The 23586-nt window shown below is 39.3% G+C and overlaps 1 protein-coding gene across 4 annotated transcripts in view; it reads right to left on the bottom strand.

Annotated features, from left to right (window-relative positions):
- Positions 1–23586, bottom strand: part of XPO7 (exportin 7) — a gene marked incomplete at its 3' end in the record, with an annotated part of 88046 nt that overhangs the window by 22415 nt on the left and 42045 nt on the right. For 2 of the 4 annotated variants that reach the window (XM_080926354.1, XM_080926352.1), the window contains exons 2-17: positions 23008–23154; positions 20600–20693; positions 19637–19803; positions 18488–18580; positions 15895–15999; positions 13755–13920; positions 12842–12915; positions 11254–11373; positions 9807–9953; positions 8223–8395; positions 5604–5797; positions 5134–5239; positions 2815–2950; positions 2268–2341; positions 1055–1135; positions 210–273 (exon numbers count right to left, since the gene is read on the bottom strand). In XM_080926354.1, coding sequence (XP_080782480.1) covers positions 210–273; positions 1055–1135; positions 2268–2341; positions 2815–2950; positions 5134–5239; positions 5604–5797; positions 8223–8395; positions 9807–9953; positions 11254–11373; positions 12842–12915; positions 13755–13920; positions 15895–15999; positions 18488–18580; positions 19637–19803; positions 20600–20693; positions 23008–23154 — 1941 coding nt within the window. The remainder of the gene's footprint in view (positions 1–209; positions 274–1054; positions 1136–2267; positions 2342–2814; positions 2951–5133; positions 5240–5603; positions 5798–8222; positions 8396–9806; positions 9954–11253; positions 11374–12841; positions 12916–13754; positions 13921–15894; positions 16000–18487; positions 18581–19636; positions 19804–20599; positions 20694–23007; positions 23155–23586) is intronic. The other 2 variants (XM_080926353.1, XM_080926355.1) reach the window with 1 other exon arrangement.

The following is a 23586-nucleotide window of genomic DNA, read 5'->3' as shown; positions in this document are numbered from 1 at the left end:
GTTATTATTGGTTTATCCCAAGTATATACAGCAGTAGGTGACTTTAATACAGCTCAGGCATCCAGACCCCAAAAGCAGCTCTGTGATGGGAGTGTAATCTGGCAGAGATGCAGGACCCGGGGCCTCAAATTAAACAACTGCTTTGCAGTGCTAAGGAAGTGTGTGTGGATGGCTGGAGAACCAACAAGAGAGAGGCTGATATCACTCACCGTGTGATTGTTCAGCATGAACTGGACAGCGCTAAGCTTCACTAGCTTCCTTACACTACTGTATGTAAAGACAAAGGGTCACAGTCAAGGAAAGTGTGGCACAGTCTAAGAAATGTTCCAGAGTAAGTATGCTTTCCCTAGATATCTTATTTTTTAAGCCACATGAGTACAGTACTGCCAAATAGGAAGTGTTTGTTAGTATTTAATTAATTAAGAGAAAAGAAAATCAGTACCACAGCAATTTCTCCTTAGATCTAGAATCTATCCTATGGTAGCTCCTCCTGGCAGGGATTTCAAGAGGGACTTTCTGCCTTAAAGCCCTGCCTGAGTATCCACTGTGCATTGTGAAAAATGCGTCTCTTACTATGAAAGGCACTAGCTATAAAAAGTCTTTGAAGAAGTGAGAAAAAGTTGCTTAAGGAATTGTACAGTGGTTCCTGTATTTACTGGCTCCTGATTGTGGAGTAATACAAACTTTATAGCAGACATTGTTCAAATCAAGGATAGCAAGCCATTACTTCTGTGGGAAAGCCTAGTGTCAGAATACTTACACCGAAGAGCCATGAGGCTTTTTTTCCCCACTATGGATGCTAAAAGCTTAGTTAGAGAACATACCAGTGAGCTATATTCTGGGTCCCTAGCACTAATTTGTAAATCTTAGGACCAGTCAGGGATAAATCTGTAGTCAACTATTATATTGTGTGGTGCTCCACTTTTGGAGACTTAGGATTATTCTAGATTCTGTGTAGGTACTGCCTTTGGTGCCAGGAAAACAGAATACACCGGAGTACAAGCAGGAAACCACGGAAGTGTCTGAGTTGCTCAGAGTCCAATTTAAAGGATATCCAATGGAGAGGTCGTTGAGAAGCTGCAGTGTCTTGGAGGTGATTGGCTCACAACGACCCCAGTACTTCAAGTTGGTGATGCTGAAGGACAAAAAGAAAAAAGAAGAGAGACTTTGATGTGTTTGATCTCCTTGAGGGAGAAAGAAGAAATTCATCAATCAAATCACCACACATCTGCATCACCAGTTCACAGACATCACGACCACAGGAAAACAAAAAGGGCATAAAATCTCTGTACTTACATTTGGTTGACTAGAAAAATTATCCTTCAGATAATCTTCACTACTTGGTTCCAAAGCTACACTGGCCCATACCCAGGCCCTTGGAATTCTGGGGCACTCCAGGGCTGATTTCTGCAGCAAGGGTAAGAGATTTCTGCGGCAGTGATAACATGCAGACGTATGCAACTCTGCACCTGCACCATCCACTGTCAGCTGCAGAACTCTAGTAGCCCTTGCTTCTGGATTCTTGGCTGGCAGAGTCCTTTAGACCCCCTTTGCTTTTTCCATTTTAAATTATTAACCAGCTCATGAATATCAGTGTTTAGGCTGGGACAGTTGCAAGGAAGCAAAATGGTACTTTGCACACAGCCCTGGGTTATTAATATTTGACTCCTAGTGTGTACTTTGATAAATTGAGCTCCTAAAGAGGAAAATGTAACCAAGGGACATAACTTAAAAACAACAAAAACAAAAACAGAAAAAGGGCCAATTAGGAGCACTGACTTTGAAGACATTCAAATAGCAAGAGCAAATTTTGGAGACTCAAGACTCCTGGAAGAAATGATGTTTCCTGAAAACAGTAAGCCCATGTGAGAGTGAGGCTTTCCCATGGGCATGGGGCAGGCATTCCTAATGGAAATCAGCACCAGAAAACAAATGCCTACTCTGGGCATCCCAGACAGCTCAATGGTCAAGAGTGAAAGGACAAACACCAATCACCAGGGAGCAGTTCCATTTTGTTAGTGCTGTGACATGATTTGAACTATGATTCCAGAGGCAAAGAGAAGATTGGGCAAAATTCTACACAAGCCTGGAATGCTCTGGGGCCGGGCCATATCTAAGCACAGCGTGTCACACACTCAAATGCACAATTCTCTGACGCAAACGATCAAGGGTGGAATAGTAAGGCAGTGGCAACACAGTGCCTGGGTCACTGCTCAGCTGCAACAGGACAGCAGGACCTCTTGCTGACGGCAAGCCACAACACTTACACTTTTCCTATGAAGACACTCAGCACCATCGTCTCATCGTTCAACCCCAGAACTTCTGAGAGTCGGCGGTACAGCTGGTGTTATGCAAAGTAAGAGAAAATAATCAGATGACACAGATCAGAACCATCACAAACCCATGATCTCTAAAATATGTCCACACTCAGGGTGCAAGATGTCAGACAGTCCTGGGAAGTATATACTGAAGGACAGGCTAGCTTCAATGGTCTAAATTCTAGATGGAGGCTGTGTTCTCCTATTGGTCCCTTTCAATCCTGAAATTCTCCAAACACTGCCAAAACCACCGGCTGTTCTCTACATCAATTCATGTATGTATAGAGACCAAGAATTGCCAATTTGGGGGAGTCCAACAGATGTTTCGACTGGCCATTTGTTAAGCATATGGAGCACTAAAGAAACAAACCCAATGCATTGATTATTCTAAAAACATTTGGACGATTCAGTACTGGAAATCTGGACCCTTACTGTAACTGTGATCAACTGTTCCCCTCCATCTGAGAAGAGAGAAACAGAGCTGTGAGTCTGTTACCTTTGAGGATTTCTGCACCTGGTCCCCAATGTAGATCTTACGAAACTGCTCAAAAAAACTTAGCATGGCCAATTCGAGCTTCTCATTACCAGCCTGAGCCAAGCGGGAATCTGTCAGGTTCATAAGCTGGAGCACCCTGGAAGAAGAGGAGCAAGGATTCTCTCAATAGCAGGATATCTTGGGTACTGTAAACAATGTAAGCTAGCTCAAAATCATCAAACATGTCTTTATCCCTCACTCTGGGAATTATCTTTCCTGCAGGCACTAAATATTGGTGAGGAAACCAAGTCTCTAGTACTTAGAAACAGTGGTAAGCACAAATATAAAGGTAATCATCTTTTTCTGGAACTTCCATGAGACTGTGGATGAAGCCATCTTCTGCATTGAAATTCATCTATGCAGATAAATGGGACTGGACTAGCCCATTGCTTCTTCATCTTCCTTTCTCACAGAGCCTTGAAAGTAAGGGAGACTTGGCAGAAAGACCATGGGCAGAAACCACTTCCAGGAACAAATGACAGATGCACCACCAGTGACTTCAATCTCTTGCTCTGTACCCTTCTCTTTCAAACAAGGATGTGGTCAAAGTAGAATAAATAAGAAAAGCATTTTGGGGCTGGAGAGATGGCTCAGAGGTTAAGAGCACTGACTGCTCTTCCAGAGGTCCTGAGTTCAAATCCCTGCAACCACATGGTGTCTCATAACCATCTATAATGTAGTCTGGCACCCTCTTCTGGCCTCCAGGTGTACATATAGGCAGAACACTACACATAACAAAAATGGCATTCTTATAGCTGGGCATTTTACAGAAACACAGCAATTATCTATGACATATAAGTAAATTAGATTCACTTACTGTGTTGCAACACCCAAGAGGACAGCCTACAAGCCACTGTCTAAACTATATTTATTATGACACATATGTGGTATCAGAAAGGCATTATAATTTCATTCTTATGGCTTCTTTGTTCACTACCTTTAAGAGTTGCTAGTGGTTTTAAAATGTAAATAAACATCTATTAAAAATTATTTAAATTAAAAAAAAAAAAGAATTGCAAATGGGACAATACCATGTACACTTCTACAACAGAAAAGCCAAAAGAGCATCTGATAAACAACATGGGGTAGAAAGAAACAAATGGGAAGTCTTCTTTAGAAGACTTGGATTTACAGAGTGTCTAGGGATCAATACTATGTAAGACACAGGTTCCTGGGTGTCCTCCCTAGGAAGGACATCTGAAAAGTTCACAATGTTTAATGGTGGCAGCTCTCTGCAGGGCTCTACAATCATTTTAAAGCATACAGCAACATCTGGTCCATTCTTCTTGTACTCTACAGTAATGTGCAGTAGCTTTCTAGAAGCTGTAGAGTGTGTAATTACCACATACTGATGCAGGGATGAGAGTCCTGGTATCTTCTACATGACAGAGATTTGAAAATTGCTGAGTAATTTTTCTCATAACCTCCCTTCTTGCTTATTCAGTTATCTGTTTCTGAGATTGAATCCACAGTCTTCAGGATGTTAGGCTTATGCTTTCCTATCAACCTGTATCCTCAGTCCCTTTTTCCATTTGTAGAAATTTGAGACAAAATCTTTATCTTCAGTCTTTTCTGAGTAGCTGAAATTATAGGCCTATGCCACCATACTGGTCTTAAAAGGATTTGTGTTTGCATGTAATGGGATTATTACTACAGTAAACTGATTTATTTTTATTTATTTATTTTGAGACAAAATTTCATTATATAGCCTTGGGTGGCCTAGGGTTCAATATGTAGACCAGACTGTCCTTGAACTCACAGATCTACTTACTTCTTCCTCCTCCCTTAAAAAACTTTAAGTAACTTTCAACACTCAGTGGTTTCTTTTTTTAATAGGAGAATTACAGATACAATATAATGTGAGATCTTGTGGGTAAACAAGGGTATGGCAAAGGGCTGTGACAGGCTATAGGAGTGCTGCCATTTAACTTTTGGTGACACCAAGGAACCAGTTTCCTCTTAGATTTGTCAGCACTGCAAATACAGCCCACATTCTCTTAACTCTTAGACACGAGCCCTGAATAGATCAATCATTATCCTCTCATTAGTTTTCCTAATTCCAGACACAACATTTCCCCACTGATTACTGCTAACATGTTTTTAGTGTAAGTCAAAGGCAGAGTTCTTACTACATGCACCAAAGAGAGCTAGCCACAACAGCAGGTCCATGTCCTCATGGGCATCCAGCTGCTGAAGATTTCCTGGCACTGACGGGAAGGAAGTGTTAGTAGGGCCCTAACAGGTACTGTGTAGTCAAGTAGAATGATAGGGCACACTTACCGACAGACGAGCTCACCATCCATTGCATCTTGCTCATCAGTGCTGGCGAAAGAAACTCGGCCACCAATTACAGCTCCAATGATGTAGACCAACCACGTCAGTCGTCCTGAAGTAGGAAAAAGACTATTCAGTGACTGTCCCCTTGCCGCTGTTATTAGAAGGCTCCTTGATCTTGAGAATCCTCTAATAAATCTTACTTTTCTGATAGAAGATGGCTACCATTTTACTCTGTTAAGGTTGATATCAAGAGGGAAAGTGATCAGATAATGAGCATTCCTCTATCAGACAAGGATTATCTCAGGAATGCAAGATTCCTTAGCTATTCTGCCCTAGCCCTCTGTGGCACTTGTTCATTCATTCATTCACTCTGTGTTTTAGTGGACAATAAACCTTTTTTTGGCAGGGGAGCAAAGGGAGGCATGGAGAGGAAGGGACCGACTACCTCTGTGCTCCCTGCACACTGCACTCACCCTCCTGCACTGCAATGTCCATTGGGCTGGCGCTGGCACTCTGCAGCAGTTCTTGGTAGGACTGGGCTGACTGGTCAAACAGCTGCACAAGGAGCGCACATGTCTTCTCATACTCACAACGCCCGATGGTGGACAGCTGGTCCAACTGTTGCTGGACCAGACCTGTATCCTCCAGGGGATCTTCCAGGCCATCCCTACTCCCAAGAAAGAAGGCAGCTCTTTAATTTCCTTGATACAGCAGCTCTTTCTCCCTAACCATAGAGGAGCAATAGTAATTTTACCCAAGGAAGGGTATTTAAAAAGTTTTAAGACAAATGTCTTTGTCCCAGCATCAGATTAATTTGTTGACCCCAAATCTTCCTGACTCCTTGGTGTTTGTCTGATATTGATATTGAACCTGGCAGTCTTATGTTTCTAACCCTTCTGAACTTGCGTGCTTCCTTTTATTTAATTAAAAAAATTTTTTTCCCCTCTGAGACAGGGTTTTGCTGTGTAGCCCTGGCTGTCCTGGAACTTGCTCTGTAGACCAGGCTGGACTTGAACTAGAGATCCACCTGCCTCTGTCTCCTGGATGCTGGGATTAAAGGTGTGCACCACTACCACCCAGTTATTTAAAATTCTTTAAAAATTAATTTTAAGACTATTACTATGTATGCCTGCATGCTAAAGTGTGCATATGTAGATCTGAGGACAATCTATAGGAATCAGTTCTTTGCTTTACCAAGTTGGTCCTGAGAATTGATGGGTTGTCAATCAGTGTTGGAGGCAAGCATAAAGAGTAACTTCTTTTCCCTTCCTTTTTTAAAAATTTGTTTTTGTGGTGCTGGGATTGAACTTGGTACATGTCAGGCAAGTACTCTATTGCTGAACTACCTAGGCCTCCTAGCCCATCCTTCTGATAACTGTATACTTTGAAGACTATAAACACTTCTTTCTGTAACTGAAGTTACTGTGGTCAAATGAGTTTAAGGAATTAAAAAACTTTCATGAGGAAGGCAGTATGTTTCTCCCAGCAATGCGAAAATTTAGACGAATCCCATATTTTATCAAACTCAATCTTGCTATACAGAAAACACATAACTGTAAGAATAATCACACAAAGTATGATTTAAAAATTTTTTTTACAAAGATTATTCAAGTTTATTATTATTATAAACTTGGTTTATACCCAATTTTGCCTTGTATACTTTGGTACCAAACTGGTAGCTTAGTTTCTCACCTCTGGTTTCTTAATTGTGGCTCTGTACCAGGTCCTACCTTATCTACTATTCTTCAGATTTCTTATAACACTTTGTCCTGTGGTGAGACTGTTCTACTGTAGCATGGCAATATCAGAAGCAGCAGCAGCCAGCAGCTGTATGTTTTTCACATGCTACATATAATGCTAAGTTGTACTAATTCTCATAAGATCATGAGGTGGTCTTATTACTAGTTGTTGTTTATAAAAAAGGAAATGCAAGAACATGCCCACGTGTATAGAGTTATTAAAACTGGCTCATTGGGTCTAGAATCTCTGCACATTTCTCCACCCCAGCGCTGCCTCCTGGAAGCCAAATGACTAGACAAAGGCTTTCCAGTGAACTTCATGAATGCTCCTATTTTGAAATGACTTAAGTCATAAATAGTTAAGAGCACAAACTTGGGCCTGTAAGATGACTCAGCAGATAAAGGCACTTGATGTCAAGCCTGATGATGTGAGTGTGGTCCCTGGGACGAGGTTGTGGAAGAAGAAACAAATAGACACAGACAGAGAAACATCCATCAACCATAGACTAAAGACAACTGAATGTCCTTGACTCTGAGTAAATAAAGGACAAAATCCAAACAACCCCACAAACCAAAACACCGAACAATAAAATATCACAAACAAACCCAAATATTGTAGACCCAGATCCAAGTATATTATGAGATGCAATGAAAAGATCTGAGAAAGATCCCTAAAGAAAGGCAATCTGATTTAATATAAGACATGTCTTAAAAGGCCTGACAATTTTCGTTTTAAAAATGACTTAATTGTCTTATTTTATGGGCACTGGTGTTTTGCCTGCATCTATGTCTATGTGAGGGTGTTAGATTCCCCAGGAACTGGAGTTACAGATAGTTGTGAGCTGTTACATGGGTGTTGGGTATTGAACATGCAGCCAATGCTCTTAACTGCTGAGCCAGTCTGACATTTCTTTAATTATGGATTTCTGGTCCAATTAGTCACCAAAACAGATGAAAACTTTTATGCTAACATGTTAAATCAATGATAAGTTTGCTTGAACTACATCTCCTTACAAGCTCTGAAATCAAGAGTCAGTCATGACTTGACCTTGTAATCTAATTTATCTACTTATTTCTTTAGAAGTCCCACTAAATTCCATACTTAGACATTATATCTTTACTTCCTGTGTGCTCACATTTAAAGACTATCAGTGGCAAGGGCAAGCACATGAGATACTGCTGTGGCTAGTAATACAAAAGGACATGAACAAGGTACTAGAGGGAAAGACAAAGACAGTTGGCCACAAAAAAACAGTGCTAGTCTCTCCTTTGTTTGTTTGGGACCTGTTGATTTCTAATAAATCTGACTCGAGTCTGTTGATAAAGGAATGTGGTGGCAGTATGTTTTCTTACCTCAGAATGATGTGCACAGATTCCAAACGGGATGTGATATAGGCTTTGGTGACTTCTGGAGTATATGTTTCCAGCATATGGGGCTCTGTGGCTTTGACATATGGTACAGAGGCTGCCAGCCGTTGCCATAGGCTCAGGAGATAGTGCACACTATTTGGAGCAAATTCCCAGTGCTAAAATCAACAAAAAAACACATTTCATTTCTGTACACAAAATCCAAGGCCGACACAAAGAATAACAAATAAGTTTTTAGAGGCTCGCATCTGTGTATGCTAATTCAAAGCAGATACTAGCTCTGGTGTTTTGACACATGTCCCCCATGAGCTTGGGCACTGAACACTTGGTTACCAGTTGGCAGTGCTGTTTGGGAGGGTTTAGGTGCAGTCTTGTTAGAGGAAGTCTGTTACAGGATCAGGGTTTTCCAGGTTCACTCTTAGTTTATTCCTGCTACTGAAGATGTGAGCTCAGCTCCCTAATCCAGCCACCATACTTGTTCTTTTGCTGCTTGCCTCTATCAGCATGGACTCTTTGTATTTTTCTTTTGAGACAGGCTCTAATTATCAAGCTCTGGAACTCACTACATAGATGAGGCTCATAGAGATACACCTGCTTCTGCCTCCTGAGTGCTGGGATTAAAGACAAGTACCACCATGTATGGTCTACAATAGACTCAGCCCTCAGGATCCACAAACCAAGCAAACTCTGTTCTGTAAGTTGCTTTTAGTCATGGTATTTTATTATACTATCAAAAAAATTATGAAAACATTAGTACTTCAGATTCAAGAGTTTAATGAGAAGGTGCTTCAGTGCTGGCTGCATAAATCCAGATGACAAAGAATGATGCATGGAAGTGGGTCTGAGACATCAGAATGCAGGAAAATTGCTGGTCAGCTTCTAGGAAATTCTGAGATGGCAAAGTCCCACTCTGAAACTAGTGAGCCAGAAATCCCAGGGATGAGACTGAAGCTCTCAGATGAATGCTGTGTGAGATGTAAACTGCACAGCAAAAGATCTTGATTAGAGAGAGAGAGTGTGTGTGTGTGTGGGGGTGGGGGGGTATCTATTTTTCTCATTCTTCAGTCTAGGTCCTGTTCTATGTTCTGCTTTTCAGAGGGATAATAAAGACTTCTCTTAGTCCTGGATATAACCCAGGGCTTAAAGTGTGGTAGGTAATCACTCTACTACTGAGTTATGTCCTTAGCCCTTCTCAGTTTTAAATATTGTCCTTATAATTTCTACATGTTCCTCTAAGCAAAGTTACTGAACTCTGTTTCTTGTGGTGCTGGGATCAAATGCAGTCTCAAAGACATGAGACAAGTGTTTTACCACTGAACTAGAACTCCAGTTCATCTCCTACACTCATGGATGTAAATAGTCTATGATAGTAACTACTCTGCAGGGTATTTTACAGGTATAAAATCTTTCTTCCCGTGTTTCTGAAGATTGAAATGAGTACCTCATACATGTTAGGGACGTGCTCAACCACCAAGCTATACTTCAGCTCCAATGATGTTTTTTTAAGGTTATTATGTAAGAGGAGAGATCCCAATAATTAAACAGAAAGACACAGTAAAAGAGACAAACCTGTAGGCTGGTCACTGTGAAGTTAGCTATCAACCGAATAACATCAGGGTAGTTTTCCACTTTTACCAGTTCTCCCAATTGGTAGTTACTCTTTAACCGAGCCAGTAGTCTGCAGAACTCATGGTAATTGTTTGGGTCTGATAAACTCTGGCAATAGCATAAGAAGAAAGTAAAATGGAAAATATGATCACCACAATCCAAGAATAACATGTGCCTAGCATGGCAAAGGGAAGGGCATTTTTTAGCTTCTGGTCTGCAAATAATCATGATTTAGAACAACACAGTTCAAAAGGCTTGGAAACAAGTAAAACGTTACTTTTAAAAGGTTTGATTCCATTCATTATCCTGTCAACTGAAAACACGGGTTACTCATGAGATGGGATCATTAGCCTCAAGTGGCAGAGTATGAAACAGGACCCAGAGGGCTCATACTATATGCAGATATGTTTGTTTCTCACAGACCAAAGGGAAGCTTATTAATTTCATTTCCACATATGTTGAAATGATTGCTAAGTGAAGCACCTTAGTCTTTTTTTTAATTAGCAAAAGCTGAACAAGTGTTTCATGTTATATCACAACTATTAGAGGTATATTATATACTAGTATATAATTATATCCAGTACTATAAAATGTAAATTATCAGTATATTTGTATTTTCTTATGACTATCATTCTTTTTTTAAAAGTTAATCAATGATTCTTTTCTTTAAAAGGTGTATTTTATTTATATGAGTACACTGTCGCTGTCTTCAGACACACCAGAAGAAGACATTAATTAGATCCATTAATTAGATCCCATTACAGATGGTTGTGAGCCACCATGTGGTTGCTAGGGATTGAACTCAGGACCTCTGAAAGAGCAGTCAGTGCTCTTAACCACTGAGCCATCTCTCCAGCTCCCTGAATATTATTCTCTACCAGTGATCAGGACAGAAACTATTCACTTACACAATCCTGGTATATAGCAACTCTTAATACAGTTTGTTGAATGAATAAAGGCATTTTTAAAGAGAGGAACAAAGTTAAATATATTTAAAAACCCACCACTTCTAGAATTTTTTCTTTTCAAACTATAGAGAATATTGAAAAAAAAAGCGGTATTTAAAGGGGAAAAAAAAAGCCACCAAATTTATGAAATGTATTTTTGGAGAAAAGTATTTCCCTTTCAACCTAAAGATGCCTCATATGTTAAGTCACTCATATCAAAATGGCTCCATCTTTGCTGGCTTTTATCTGATGACCTCTCCTCCTGATTACTGTATTCTGGAGCTACACAGCCCAAGCTTCTCTCTGGAGCAAATCCTCCCTACAATTACCCATTTATCTTTAGAGGTGCAGGCCAAGCTGCTTCCCAGGATTTCTGCCATTTGTAGCCCAAATTGAATTTCCTTCAGACTTGCACAGTCAGCCTTATTCTAATTCAGAATATATATTTTCAGAAATCTTACCTGTGGATTTTCCAGTATTCGTTTAACACCATCAACAAGATGAGAGAGAAACTTGGCCCTCTCAGCATTGTTAAACAGGGACCTCCGGACTGAGGCAATCTGTACTAAGCAGGACAATACCTGCAAGCAAAGCACAGCACACACATTCAGTAAGACTGACATCTATGGCCTCAGTAATATTCATTTGCTTTATCAAAGAAGCACCCAACCTAAGTTCATCACAGCAACGCACCATGGCCACATTCAGCTTGGAGAATTCCCTTAGATAGTATCTCTGACTACTCCAATCACTTCTTTGGTCCTGCTTTATCTATACTTAAGCCTTAAAAATGCCAAGTAATTTACAGTTTCAATAAAGCTTGAGGTTTAGATTTTTTGTTTTAATAAAATAAAATTATGCTTACAGAACTATGATAAAATAATCAGGTGAAATCCTGAAAAAAAAGTAGGAAATACTGTGCTAGTTCTTTGTTGTCTGTCTTTCCAGATCTAGGTTCAGGTCTTTTCTGTATGATCTGTTCCCGGGAAGGTGAACGTTTGTCAGCTTCAGACATATGGGAAGCACTAGGAGGTCAGTGGTACAAAGACAAAAGTGCTCTCCTTCCCACTCCCACTGGACCTCAACAGGCAGTTTCTTTATATCCTGTCAAAAGCTTTTGCTATAATGCTGTCTCCTAGTATATAGGTTGAGCTCTCCTAGGCTTCCACTCCCACCAGCTCCAAAAGGTCTAAAGGGCACGTGTCACCTGCCTTGTTGGGTCACTATGAGTTGCTCCATTGTAAAAAAGTCTGTTTTCACTGATTACTCCTCCTGACTGAAGTGACTTCCATCCATTACTTTACTGTGTTCCTATGTATATTTCATGTACAATAGTATTTAAGTCTATAAATGCCTGAACCTACAAAGTTTTAGAACTTGAATGACCTTCTGATTTAAGGTTAAGTTATTGCTTTAAAGGACAGACATACCATTCTTGACAGCACCCCAATGCTTTTTTGGAAAAAGGCACATTGGTCTTTCATTTTTATCATTTATCACTATGTGACTTTGCCCCAGGGACTTGCTTTTCTTTTTTCCCTCAAACTTGTTATGTGGGAGAAAGGATGACTTTGAATTTCCAATATAGTGGCCTCTATTTCCCATGTGATGGGATTACAGGAATGCCTGAAGGATTTTAAAAACATCTCATGCCAGTCTCAAAGTTTAGCTAGACAAGTATCAAATGGATCTTCACACATTAGCTTGTGGCAAGCTCTAGGGTTACAGACACAAGACAGGACAAAAAGAGCTGACAGCCATAACCTGACTACAGAATGAAGAATAAGTAAAAACAATGAAGACTCTGCTACTTTAACCTTTAGGACAACCTCAGCATCATCTGGGTAACTAATCCTAGTGGTGTTTCTTTTCCTTTATATCAGGGTTTTTCTAGGTAGCTCTGGCTGTCCTTAAGCTTGATTTATAAATAAAGCTGTCTTTGAACACACAGAGCCCTTCCTCTCATCACATCTGGCTTACTCTACCATTTACTTAGCAACACTACTTTCTAAAAACAGGTTTGTTTTACAAACTGTGGTTCTGACTTACCAAAGGTGAGAACGATGGAGGAATGGAATGATACAGGTCAAAAAACAGCTGCAGAGTTGAAGAATCTAAGAATGCTAGGAGAAAAAAAGACAAAGGACATGCCTTTACTATACCTGTATAGGCCTACTTGCATTTTTCTACCCACATTATATTTTAGGAACCACATTCTTCTGATTATTTGTCAAAGAAGTATCATTTTCTTAGAAAGTGATAGACTATTAGAGATTGTTTTCTTTTTTCTCTAGGTTAAAAAAAGTACCAATTTAAACTCCTCTACAGAGCGTTTGTCTTTCTGACTCTCAAGGAGCTTTAGATAATCGTAACCCCTCTTTCCACATGTTTACCCTTAGGAAAAAATACTTCTTGTTTTTCTAAGACAGGGTCTTGCCATTCTGGACTTGAATCTGGGATCCTCTCGTGTCGGGTGGAACCACAAGTGAGTAACACCACATGACATTGTTTTTAAGTAACAAAAATAGTGGCTAGAGATGGCTAACCAGTTAAAAGGACTTGATGCTCTTCCATAGGACCTGGGATCAGTTCTTAAGCATCCACATGGTGGCTCACAACTATCTGTAACCCCAGTTCCTGCAGATTCAATATCCTCTTTTGGCCTCTGAGAGCACCAGGCACACAAATGGTACGCAGATATACACGTAGGTAAAACACCCATACACATAAAATTAAAAAAACAAACCCACCCAGCCCCCAAAAATGTCTGGGGCAGAGGTGATATTCAGTAATTTTAAGTTCTCCATAAATTTATTACTCCATGAACTCTCACCATGTTGTAAACAAAGGCATGGAAATACTAAGTTTTGTTCAAAGTAAACAAAGAATTACAAGGCCTCTCTGGATTATCCTACAGACACAGGGCAGGCAGATTTAGACTTAGGTTGGAGCTCTCTGTTACCTGATCTCCAGCTGGTGGGAATCTGAACTGTACACAGGTCATCGGAGGACTCATCAGTAGATGTGCCGATAAAATCAAAGTTCAGACAGTTGTGGGTGAGTTTGAGCAGTTGCATTAGCAAGCCATGCTGACTTTCATCATTCAAGTTCAGATTCTTTCCTGATGCCTGGAAAAATTGTCACACAATGAGCTCCAAAGAATTCTCTCTTCCTAGGTTCAGAAGTAGGCTATTAAGCCGGAAAAGGACTGTACTTTTGCATAATAAATCTTTACTTCAGAAAGATGCTGTACTTCTTTTGTTTTTCAAGACAGGGTTACTCTGTATAGCCCTGGATGTCTTAGAACTCACTCTGTAGACCAGGCTGGCCTCAAACTCAAGAGGGCTACTTGCCTCTGCCTTCCAAGTGATAGGATCAAAGGTATGTACCACCACTGCCCAGCAGATGCTACACTTTTGTTATACAACGTCATTGTAAAAAACCTGCTTTCTTTTAGTATTAACATGTATGTAAGAGTATGAAGCTAATATTTAGAGAAATCCCGTAGTTAACACTCTTCATATGTTGTAGTCATAATGGCTACTAGGAATCATAAACAACACGGGATATGGCAGTTGGATGTTCCATCTTAGTAATTTCTAGGCATGGCTCAAATAAAACTATGGGTAGAGTTCAGAGTCTGCTTTACAATTTCCTTCCTCTTTATAAAACCATCATCACCAAAGCATTTTTTTCTAATGAGAAGTAGAACAAAGTTGCTCCTGAAGAGTACATACTTTTCTGCAGTGTATTTGTATGTAGATGGACAGCTACATTCTGTACCATAAGAACAGTGGTAGTTTCCAAGCAACTACTTGGGAGGTGGGGGGACAATGCTGGAGAATTATTTCTGATAGGATAAGGAGGGGGATTTGATCCTTAGTTTTCTCAGTGGATGCCATGGCTTTGTTGGTACCACAGCTTTGTCTGGTAGCTTGCTGGACAAAGGAACATTGATAAATGTGAGAGTATAGAAAACAAAACAAAACAAAACAAAACAAAAAAACCAACCAAACAAAGGGCATCATTAATAGGGACAACAGAAAGAATACAAATTTGTCTCTGAAGTTAAAAATGGAAAAAAATTAGAAACTGAGAATAAAGCCACATAAAAGTGAACCAAGAAGGATGAGGTGGGAGTGGGTGGTTGGAGTGGGAACATCTTTATGGAAGCTAGGGGAGGGGTGGTAGAATGGGGGATGGGAAAAGGGAGAAAGGGGATAACATTTGAAATGTAAATACATAAAATATCCAATAAAAAAATTAGAAAAAAGAGTGAACCAAAAAGCTAGAGGCTATCCCTAATTAATTCTCTATGTTGAAAAAGCCACCTGACTTTGTTGTAAATGTGTATGACTCTCCCTGCTCCCTTCCTTAGTCTTTCTGAGACATGACCTTATTCTGTAGCCTAGGCATGTGGTACTGTGACAAGTGTTTTTGTGGCACTGGGGACTGAACCCAGCCAGGTTCTCACGCATAGTAGGTAAGTGCTCTACCTGATTTTTTTTTTATTAATTCAATGATATCAATAAATGAAATTAAAACCAACTCTCTATTTAAAGCAGATAATTTCCTTATGGGATACTGCTTCTCCCTTCAGGTTATTAAATCTAAGTGGATGCTAAAAAAATTTAAAACCTACTCTTCTTTACAGATGTTGCTTGTTTATGTGCTGCTATTAACTCAGCAGGAAACAGAAGTCACCTAGTTTTATATGGTAACAATGTAGACTGAACCTGCTCACAGAGCATTTAGGACTCTAAACACTGTAAAGCTAACATGCTTCCAATCTGTATAGAGGCTTTTTATGTGGCTATAAAACAACAAACAGCAAAATCCTAACTTTGTAGTAAACTAGATCCCCTGAAGACAGGAACAAGGGATAAATGTTCACCTACTGCTTTTTACCTAGAGAAACAGCTTTTAAATGGGGAAACCACTCCATCCTTCTTTAAGACAGTGATCAACCTGGCTACCTGTTTCTCCATCTCTAGATGTATATAACATGAGATGATAGACTCAGTTAGGTGCTGATCTCTGACAAATCCGATTCACTCTTACTCTCTAAGAACTAGGAATTACGACCTAATTTACAACCATACCTGTTTTAGTAAATTGCAGGAAAGCGTGAAGATATCAAACAGTGATGAGTCTCGGAAAGAAGAGGCTATTTTTCTGTGTTTGGTTAAAGGATGGGTGGTATCTGCCTGTGTAAAAAGAATAAGCCAATGCAAGTTTTAAAATTAATTGGGGGACAGGGAGCTCACATATATTTTAAATAAACCAGAAGGATTGCCCAATAACAATATAAACACAAAATTCATTTTTATAGCTTTATTATTAAATCAAATCAAGTAGGACCATGTGAAGCCAGGGGGTTACTCTTGGCTATCACGATCTCAAATTTCTAAAGTGTATAGAGGAAGAGCAAAACTACACCCTGTTGGCATACACTGCTAGCAACTGATGTGATGTCATATCATGGCTTAACTAGGCACAGTAGCAAGGCTGGGCTTTGGTAAGTTAACCCACCAGGGATGAAGCAACTGAATGATACCAAAACCATCAACAACCATAAACTTGAATAAAGGACCAGCCTGTAGCCTCACTTCATTTTCTAACCTATTTCAACATGGAAATGAGAACTTAAATGGTTCTAAGGGTTCCTCATTTCATTGATTTTTTCTTTCCTAGCAGCTACAGGACAGAAGATCCTGTATTTTTAACCTACAGTAGATACTCAACAAATGAAAGAAAGAAGGTTGTCTGCGATACTTGTAACCTTAATTAAAAACTTAACATTCTTTCATTTATTTATCAATTCATCTAAGAGGGTCTCACGTTGTTTTAGTCACACCGAAGAGCCATATATAGTTAAAGTTTCCATAATGTCACCTCTAGGTTCAAACAAGAATAGTAAAGAGAAGTATACTTTCTGATTTAAATGTGCCAATCAATAAATAATGGAGAATTATTTAAAGGATCAAAATATTCCAATTTGATGTCCATGTCACTATGTTATAATGTCTCACATGATGAAGGTATGTTTTTTCAAACAGGTCTCACTATGTAACCCTGGCTGTCTCAGAACTTGTTCTATAGACCAGGCTGTCCTTATAGAGATGCACTAGCCTCTGCCTCCCTTGTGTTGGGACTCTAGGCATGTGCCACCATGACATGTCTAGCCAGACAATTGCTAGATCTTATACATAGAGTTCCATACATTGCTGTACTGATTCTCCTGCCCTGGCAACTGAACTGTAGGACCCTGTGCTTGTAGGTAAGTGCTCTACCATGGAGCTATGTTTATTACCCCAATCACTTAAGGAAAACCCAGGAAAAGTTTTTGGTTTTTTGTTTTTTTATACCAACATTTGTGTATTTGGAGAGTGGGGAACAAGCATTGAAAGAGAGAACGTTAGGCCCATGGTCTTTGTATTTAGTTAATAGCTGCTCTCTCGACTGTACATGTAACAGTGGATGAACAGTCCATTAGGTGTGACTATATAGGCCCAAAGTGATATTATTGTTTACTAACTGTGAAACTGAACACATTATCATGTATCTCAGTTTCCTCATCTGGAAAATGGGAGCCACAATACCCACCTCATAAGACTATTGAGAATAAAACCAGTTACCTTTCATTAAAGAGCTTAGAATGGTGGCTGGCCCATCAATAATTACTCAAAAGGCTAAGTAAGCTATTAGTGCTTTGATAACGATTGCTCACAATGACAACTGCATCTAAGAGATAACACAACAGGACTTCCAACCTCAACAGGCTGTAATCAAGAGCATTAAAAGAGTACCGACTTACAGTTAAAATACAAGTTTTCAGGGTTAATAAAACAGCTGCATAATTATTAGCAATAGCAACAGTAATGCCAATGTAATTAATATGCTGACAATTTAAGTGTGAGATGTTACAACTAATATCAATATTGGACTGTTCAATAATTATAAAATTATAGCTAAATACAGAAGTAAACAACAAAACAATAAAGCCAAAGCAAAAAGAAGGAGTGAGGAGGAAGAAGAGGAGGAGAGAAACAGCCATTGGTTTTTCCTCTGTAGTATCTGGTGACATCAGTGAATACTTGAAAGGATGACTGGTGAAGGAACATTTTATTCACTATGAGGATTCCTAGCATGGTCTTCAGAAGTAACACACTTGTACTTTATCTTTTTGTTTTGTTTTTGAGACAAGATCTCTAGCCCAGGCCATCCTTGAACTCCTGATCATTCTGTCTACCCCTGCCATTTGCTGGGATTTAGACAAGTGCACCGCTATGCCTAGAGTGTGTGGGTCTAATAAGGATCAGGGTCTGGTCTCTCTAAGCACTTCACCAATGACCAAAGCCCTAAGCCTGGGGACTGACTTTTAAATAACTTTAGCAGACCCTCCCACGTTGGTATGGTTTGACATAGGACCATCATCCTCATCTCTAAAGAGAACACTGATAATGAGGAGAGCTTATATGGGAGAATAAATTACTTTGGTACTCTCTGAGATCAGAATCTCTGGTGGGTCAGAATCAAAAGAGTGATGTGGGTTGCCTTTACAGAGGAAAACCAAATGGATCTATTTTGTTTCAAGAAGGCATTAATCACTTACCGCAAAAGCACACAACTGCCAAAAAAGATCACCCCACACACAGCAGAAAGCACCAATACTAAGAAAAAAATGTCACTTACTTCAATAAGGAAGGCTGTAGCACTTACTTGATTAATTTCATTGGTGAGCTGAGATAAAATTGTGACGCCAATGATGCAGTATTCAACACTGTCCTGGTAAGCAAACACATAGGAGACAGTTGGTATGGAATATACTCAAACTACTGAATTATAGATTCCTTGTTACCAAGAAAACTGCCTAGAGAAGGCATTAAGCAATTAGTTTCAACCTATTGCCTTGCAGAACACAGAAACCACCTTCTATAGAAAAAAAAAAAAAAGACTGCTGCATTTGACCTTATAAAATTTGGAAGTTCACCAACGTACCACAGCATAAACATTATTAAAAGAGAAGCTATAAAGCCTATCTCTGCAAGATCAATGATAAATAACAAAGTTAAAAGGTAAAGATGGGGGCTGGAGACACAGCTCAGCAGTTTCCCAGAGGATCTGGGTTCAAATCCCAGAACCCACATGGAGTTTCACAATAAACTCCTCTCCCAGGGAACACCAAGCAGGCACCAGGTCCGTAGACATACATGTAGGTCAAATGACCACGTACACTGGACAGGAAGTTCACAGAAAAATAAACCAACAAATAAACACATAAAAACTTATTCTGCCTCGCTCATGATCCAAATAATGCTATTAAATATTTTTACCTAAAAACAAAAATGCTTAGCTACTAAGAGCTGATGTACAGGAAGAATCTATTCTTAGAAACTGAACTTTTTTGAAGATAATCTGGAAATACCTTTGAAAGCCAGAATACTTTTATCCTTCTAAAGGATTAGCTTCAAGGTTAGTTCACCTGACAGATACTGAAGTGTGACAGGATGTATGTGCTATGATAATTACTAAACCCTTGATAGCTCCCAACTGAAGCAAAGTAAATGGTCATTTATAGAACACCAGTTAATTAATTTACTGCATTTTAATTTGGTACAGTGTGTAGGAATCTTCAGAATAGACAGGATTTATTTATGCTAATATGCAAAAATGATCACACAGGTGAAAAAAGATGGTGAAGAGTATTTCAGATAATGACATCTTGTGTAATTTTTAAAAAGTAGATAAGCCATTGAGTCCATTTCTGGTGCTTTCCCCATTTTTATCATGGCACACATGTGTGCACATATAGACACATATTCATATATATGAACAACATACCTGTAAAAACCGTGTGACGTCTGTGATTGCATTTCTGAAGACATAGTCGTCCTTCTGGCAGTCAAACCAGCCCAGCTTTGTGATCCTGGCGTATAGCTGGATGAGTGCTTGTGTCACGAAAGTTGCCAACTTTGGCCGAGTGGCAAGGTAGTTGAGCACATAGTTCCCTGTGAAACCAAATAGTTCATGCTAAGGAGGCTTCCAACAGAGGGCCAATGTTTAAAATACATTAAATAGCCAGAAATGGCAAATTCAGACTTAACTCTTTTAATTCTTTATGCTACTGAAACAAATGAGGCTTCAGATTTAAGATAGTGATGACTTTCATGATTCTGGGGACTGAATCCAGGGATCTGTGCCTGACTCAGGACCGCTGAGCCAATTCTCAGCCTCCAAATGAAGGCTACTGTAACCTTGCTCAGCTGACTTCACTTTTGGCAAGGGTTATCAAGATTACCAAGAATAATTCAGAGATTATTATAGACTTTTTAAAGTGTTTTCAAAGTCTGAGTGCTGACATTTATAAATGGACAAGATGAAGATATTTAAAATCATGATTTTCTTTACAGAAAAAGTTATTATATAGGCTTTTAAACTTAGAATTTTATATCATAATGAAAAATCTAAAATAAACTATACTCCCACATGGGTAAATAATGATGTTTATGCAAAACTAAAAAATCCCTAACCACCCCCCTCTCCCCAGGAATCAGTGGCGTGGTGGTGCATGCACAGCAGGTGTGAGGTGAGATAAGAGGAATGTGATCTTGAAGCCAGCCTGAGCCACACAGGAAGGTCCTACCTCAAAAACTAAAACAAAAACAAAAAAAGTGATTTAAAAAGTGTGCTAGCAACCAAAAGGATGGCTTAAGAATCACCTGAAGTAATTGCACTGGACCCAAAACTTTGGGGGGGGGGACCCTGAATTTTAGATACATTTAAATTATACTCTTCTATACTTACGGATATCTATCCGCTGTTCCAATGGTAGGGGGTTGTTTGTTCGTGACACAAGCTTGGTAAGGCATGTAGCTGCTAGCAACTGGGAGTAGGAGGACTGTGGAAAAGAGTGAAGACACTGAACATTGTGTTGGGTGAATCAGCTATATGGTTTTTGTTTGAGATATTTCATAAAGTTTCATATTGTGACACTTCTGCGGTATAGTGTTAGAACAAAAGGGAAACTGAGACATTAGACGGAATAGCCTACTGTGCTGCATAGCTCATCTCCAAATTGTATCTGTCCATCAGCACAGCTCTGGGAAGTGCATATTATGATTTTACAGTAACTTCAGATCAACCACTTCTGAGAAAATGATGTCGTAATAATGGAATATTATCTTATTCTCCAGTGGGGCTTTTAATACATTTTGGACTTACATTCCAAGTGGTCTTAACATACCAGGAGTGATCATGTGTGGTGATCTTACATGTCATATCACGCAACAGGAACAGATACAGAACTAAAAATGTTTGTGGTACACCTTTATAAGCACTCAGGAAGCTGAGGCAGGAGGGCAACTTTGAGTTCAAGGTTAGCTAATGCTATATACATTGAGACTTTATCTCAAAAACAAAACCAAATGACTAATACAACAGAAAAAAAGTTTTAAAAGTGGCTTGGATGTGATTTATATTCATACACTTGCAGTTTACTGTAAAAATATAAACTGTAAAGTTTTTATTCATAATTTAATAGACCTGCCAAGCCACTGAGAAGTCTGCACAACTGTTTCACAGCACTGTACTAATTCTGCTTTCCTCTATCCTGTCACTGAGAAACTGGAGTCAACAGTTCAGAGAGTGCAGTGGGCTTGGAGCAAGATGTGAAAGGAAAGACCTGGCTGTACACGTCCCAGGACACATGTTCTGCACTAGTTCACAGTCACTAAAGAAAATGCACAAATACTATGTGCAGACCCAAACCAGACCAGTATTCTGCCATGACTTTGTAATCTTCAGATATTTTAAAAAAAGAACTAGATCCCTGAACTTCAAAAGGATGGTTTTAACATTTATAATTTAATTATTATGTAACATTTGGATAATGCTAATGAAAACTAAACAGTAAGTCAATTAGAATTCTATTCTTAAAAAATTAGCCCATTTACATTTTTTTAATATTCCTTTGGCCCAAAGGATATTCTTTAGAACATAAATTATTATTACTTCGGTGTTTCTTAGAGATAGGGGTCTAACTTTATAACCAAGGCTGGCCTTGAACTCATGGAGATTGCTGTGATTACAAGCATGAACTACTCACTACCCCTGGCTTCTGAAAATTAAACACTTATAAGCAAGTTTTTAAAGGATTCATTATTATTCAAGACACAAAACTGCACCATCATTTCTATTTCCAATCTACCAAGGCTCACAGCTAATATTTGTGCCTTTTCTTAGTTTCCTTTTATCTGTGAAAAAAGATAATATAGGTAGGCATATCTAGAAAGTTGTTTGGACATTAAGAAAAACAAAACCAAGCTGGGTATGGTGCTGCATGCCTCTAATCCCAGCACTTGGGAGGCAGAAGCAGGAGAGTCTCTTAGTTCAAGTCCAGCCTGGTCTACAAAGCCGAGTTCCAGGACAACCAGGGTTACACAGAGATACCCTGTCTTGGGGGGAAAAAAAAAACAACATAAAAAAACAGGACTGAATTTAAGTGTATGCTATTTCATTGTCTAAGGGAGGTGTTGATCCCCACTGAAACTGGAGTTACAGATGTCTGCAAGCTACCTGACATGGGTGCTGAGAACCAAACTCTGGGTCCTTTGCAAGTACAGTTTGTGCTTTTAACCATGGATCCATCTCCTCAGCCTCAGTTGGAAGAGATTCTAATTCTAAAACCTAAACTTCCTAGCCAGACATGGTCACATTAAATCTTAGCATGTGAGGCTAAGGCAACAGGAGCTCAAGGTCATCCTGAGATACATAGTAAATTTGAGACAACTCTGTACTATGTGAGACTGCCTCAAAAACCTAATAAAACACTTTAATTTTCACTGTCATGGTCATGTTTCCTTAGATTTGTTAAGTAAGCAGTAAGCAGAACTGAGGAGAAAAGCAACAGGAGACAATCAAGTTTATAAAACAAGGACTTATATGCCACCTTATACTGTGTAAAGGACAGAAGGTGACACTGAAGCATAAACATAGAGAATGCATCTCAGGAATCTGGTGCAGCACAGAAATCTATGTGTAGAGAGCTTACTGATGAGGCCATCATTAACCTGGCTGCTGTGTAGTCTTCAAGAGTGAAATGGATACGGAGACCTAAAGGCTCAGCAATGACTATCACAGTCTGTCCCCCAAGTTAGAAGCAGAGCATTTCCCTTAATTCTGCTACCCTTTAGGGCTTGTTAGTTCTTACGTACACTTCCTCTCTCGAGGAGCAGCTGGCACTTGCTCAGGCAATCAGGGCTGTTGGTGAATTCAACCAAGGCTTTCTCTGCCTGCAGTCGAGTGGCTGTGTCTGTTGTTTCATACAACTGTTTGCACAGATTCTCTAGTTGGGCCAGGCTCTGGAAAAGATCAGAAAGAAAAATGTCAGTCTAGGCAACTAGCTGATGTGCTCTAACTCGAAATTCTTGGACAAAGGGAACCATGCTCAGTGAAGCAAGAACTGCCACTTACCAGAAGCTGAGTAGCCTTTACTTAATAAGCACATGCCCTCCTCTTTATTTGAAGCAGAAAACAAAATGACAGAATACTTAAAATATCTATTTAGTTTTGAGTCACTGTCTTGGGAAATAAACACAAATGGTATACTCTCTTGCAAATAACTACCTCCTGAATTCAAAAAAAAAAAAAAAGTCAACAGAAATTCAAAACTTATTTTGTCACCAATTGTAAAAGCACTATAGGGGAAATGCAGCTAAAAACCAAGCACATAAAACACAATTTAAAATACAACATAGATCTTTACTTGGTCTTAAATATTTTCCTTTTGGGTA

The sequence above is a fragment of the Micromys minutus genome, assembly GCF_963924665.1.
Source record: "Micromys minutus genome assembly, chromosome: 12".
NCBI classification, from domain to species: domain Eukaryota; kingdom Metazoa; phylum Chordata; class Mammalia; order Rodentia; family Muridae; genus Micromys; species Micromys minutus.
Note: the sequence above shows the minus strand (reverse complement) of the source record. Positions and strands in the feature narration are given on the sequence as shown.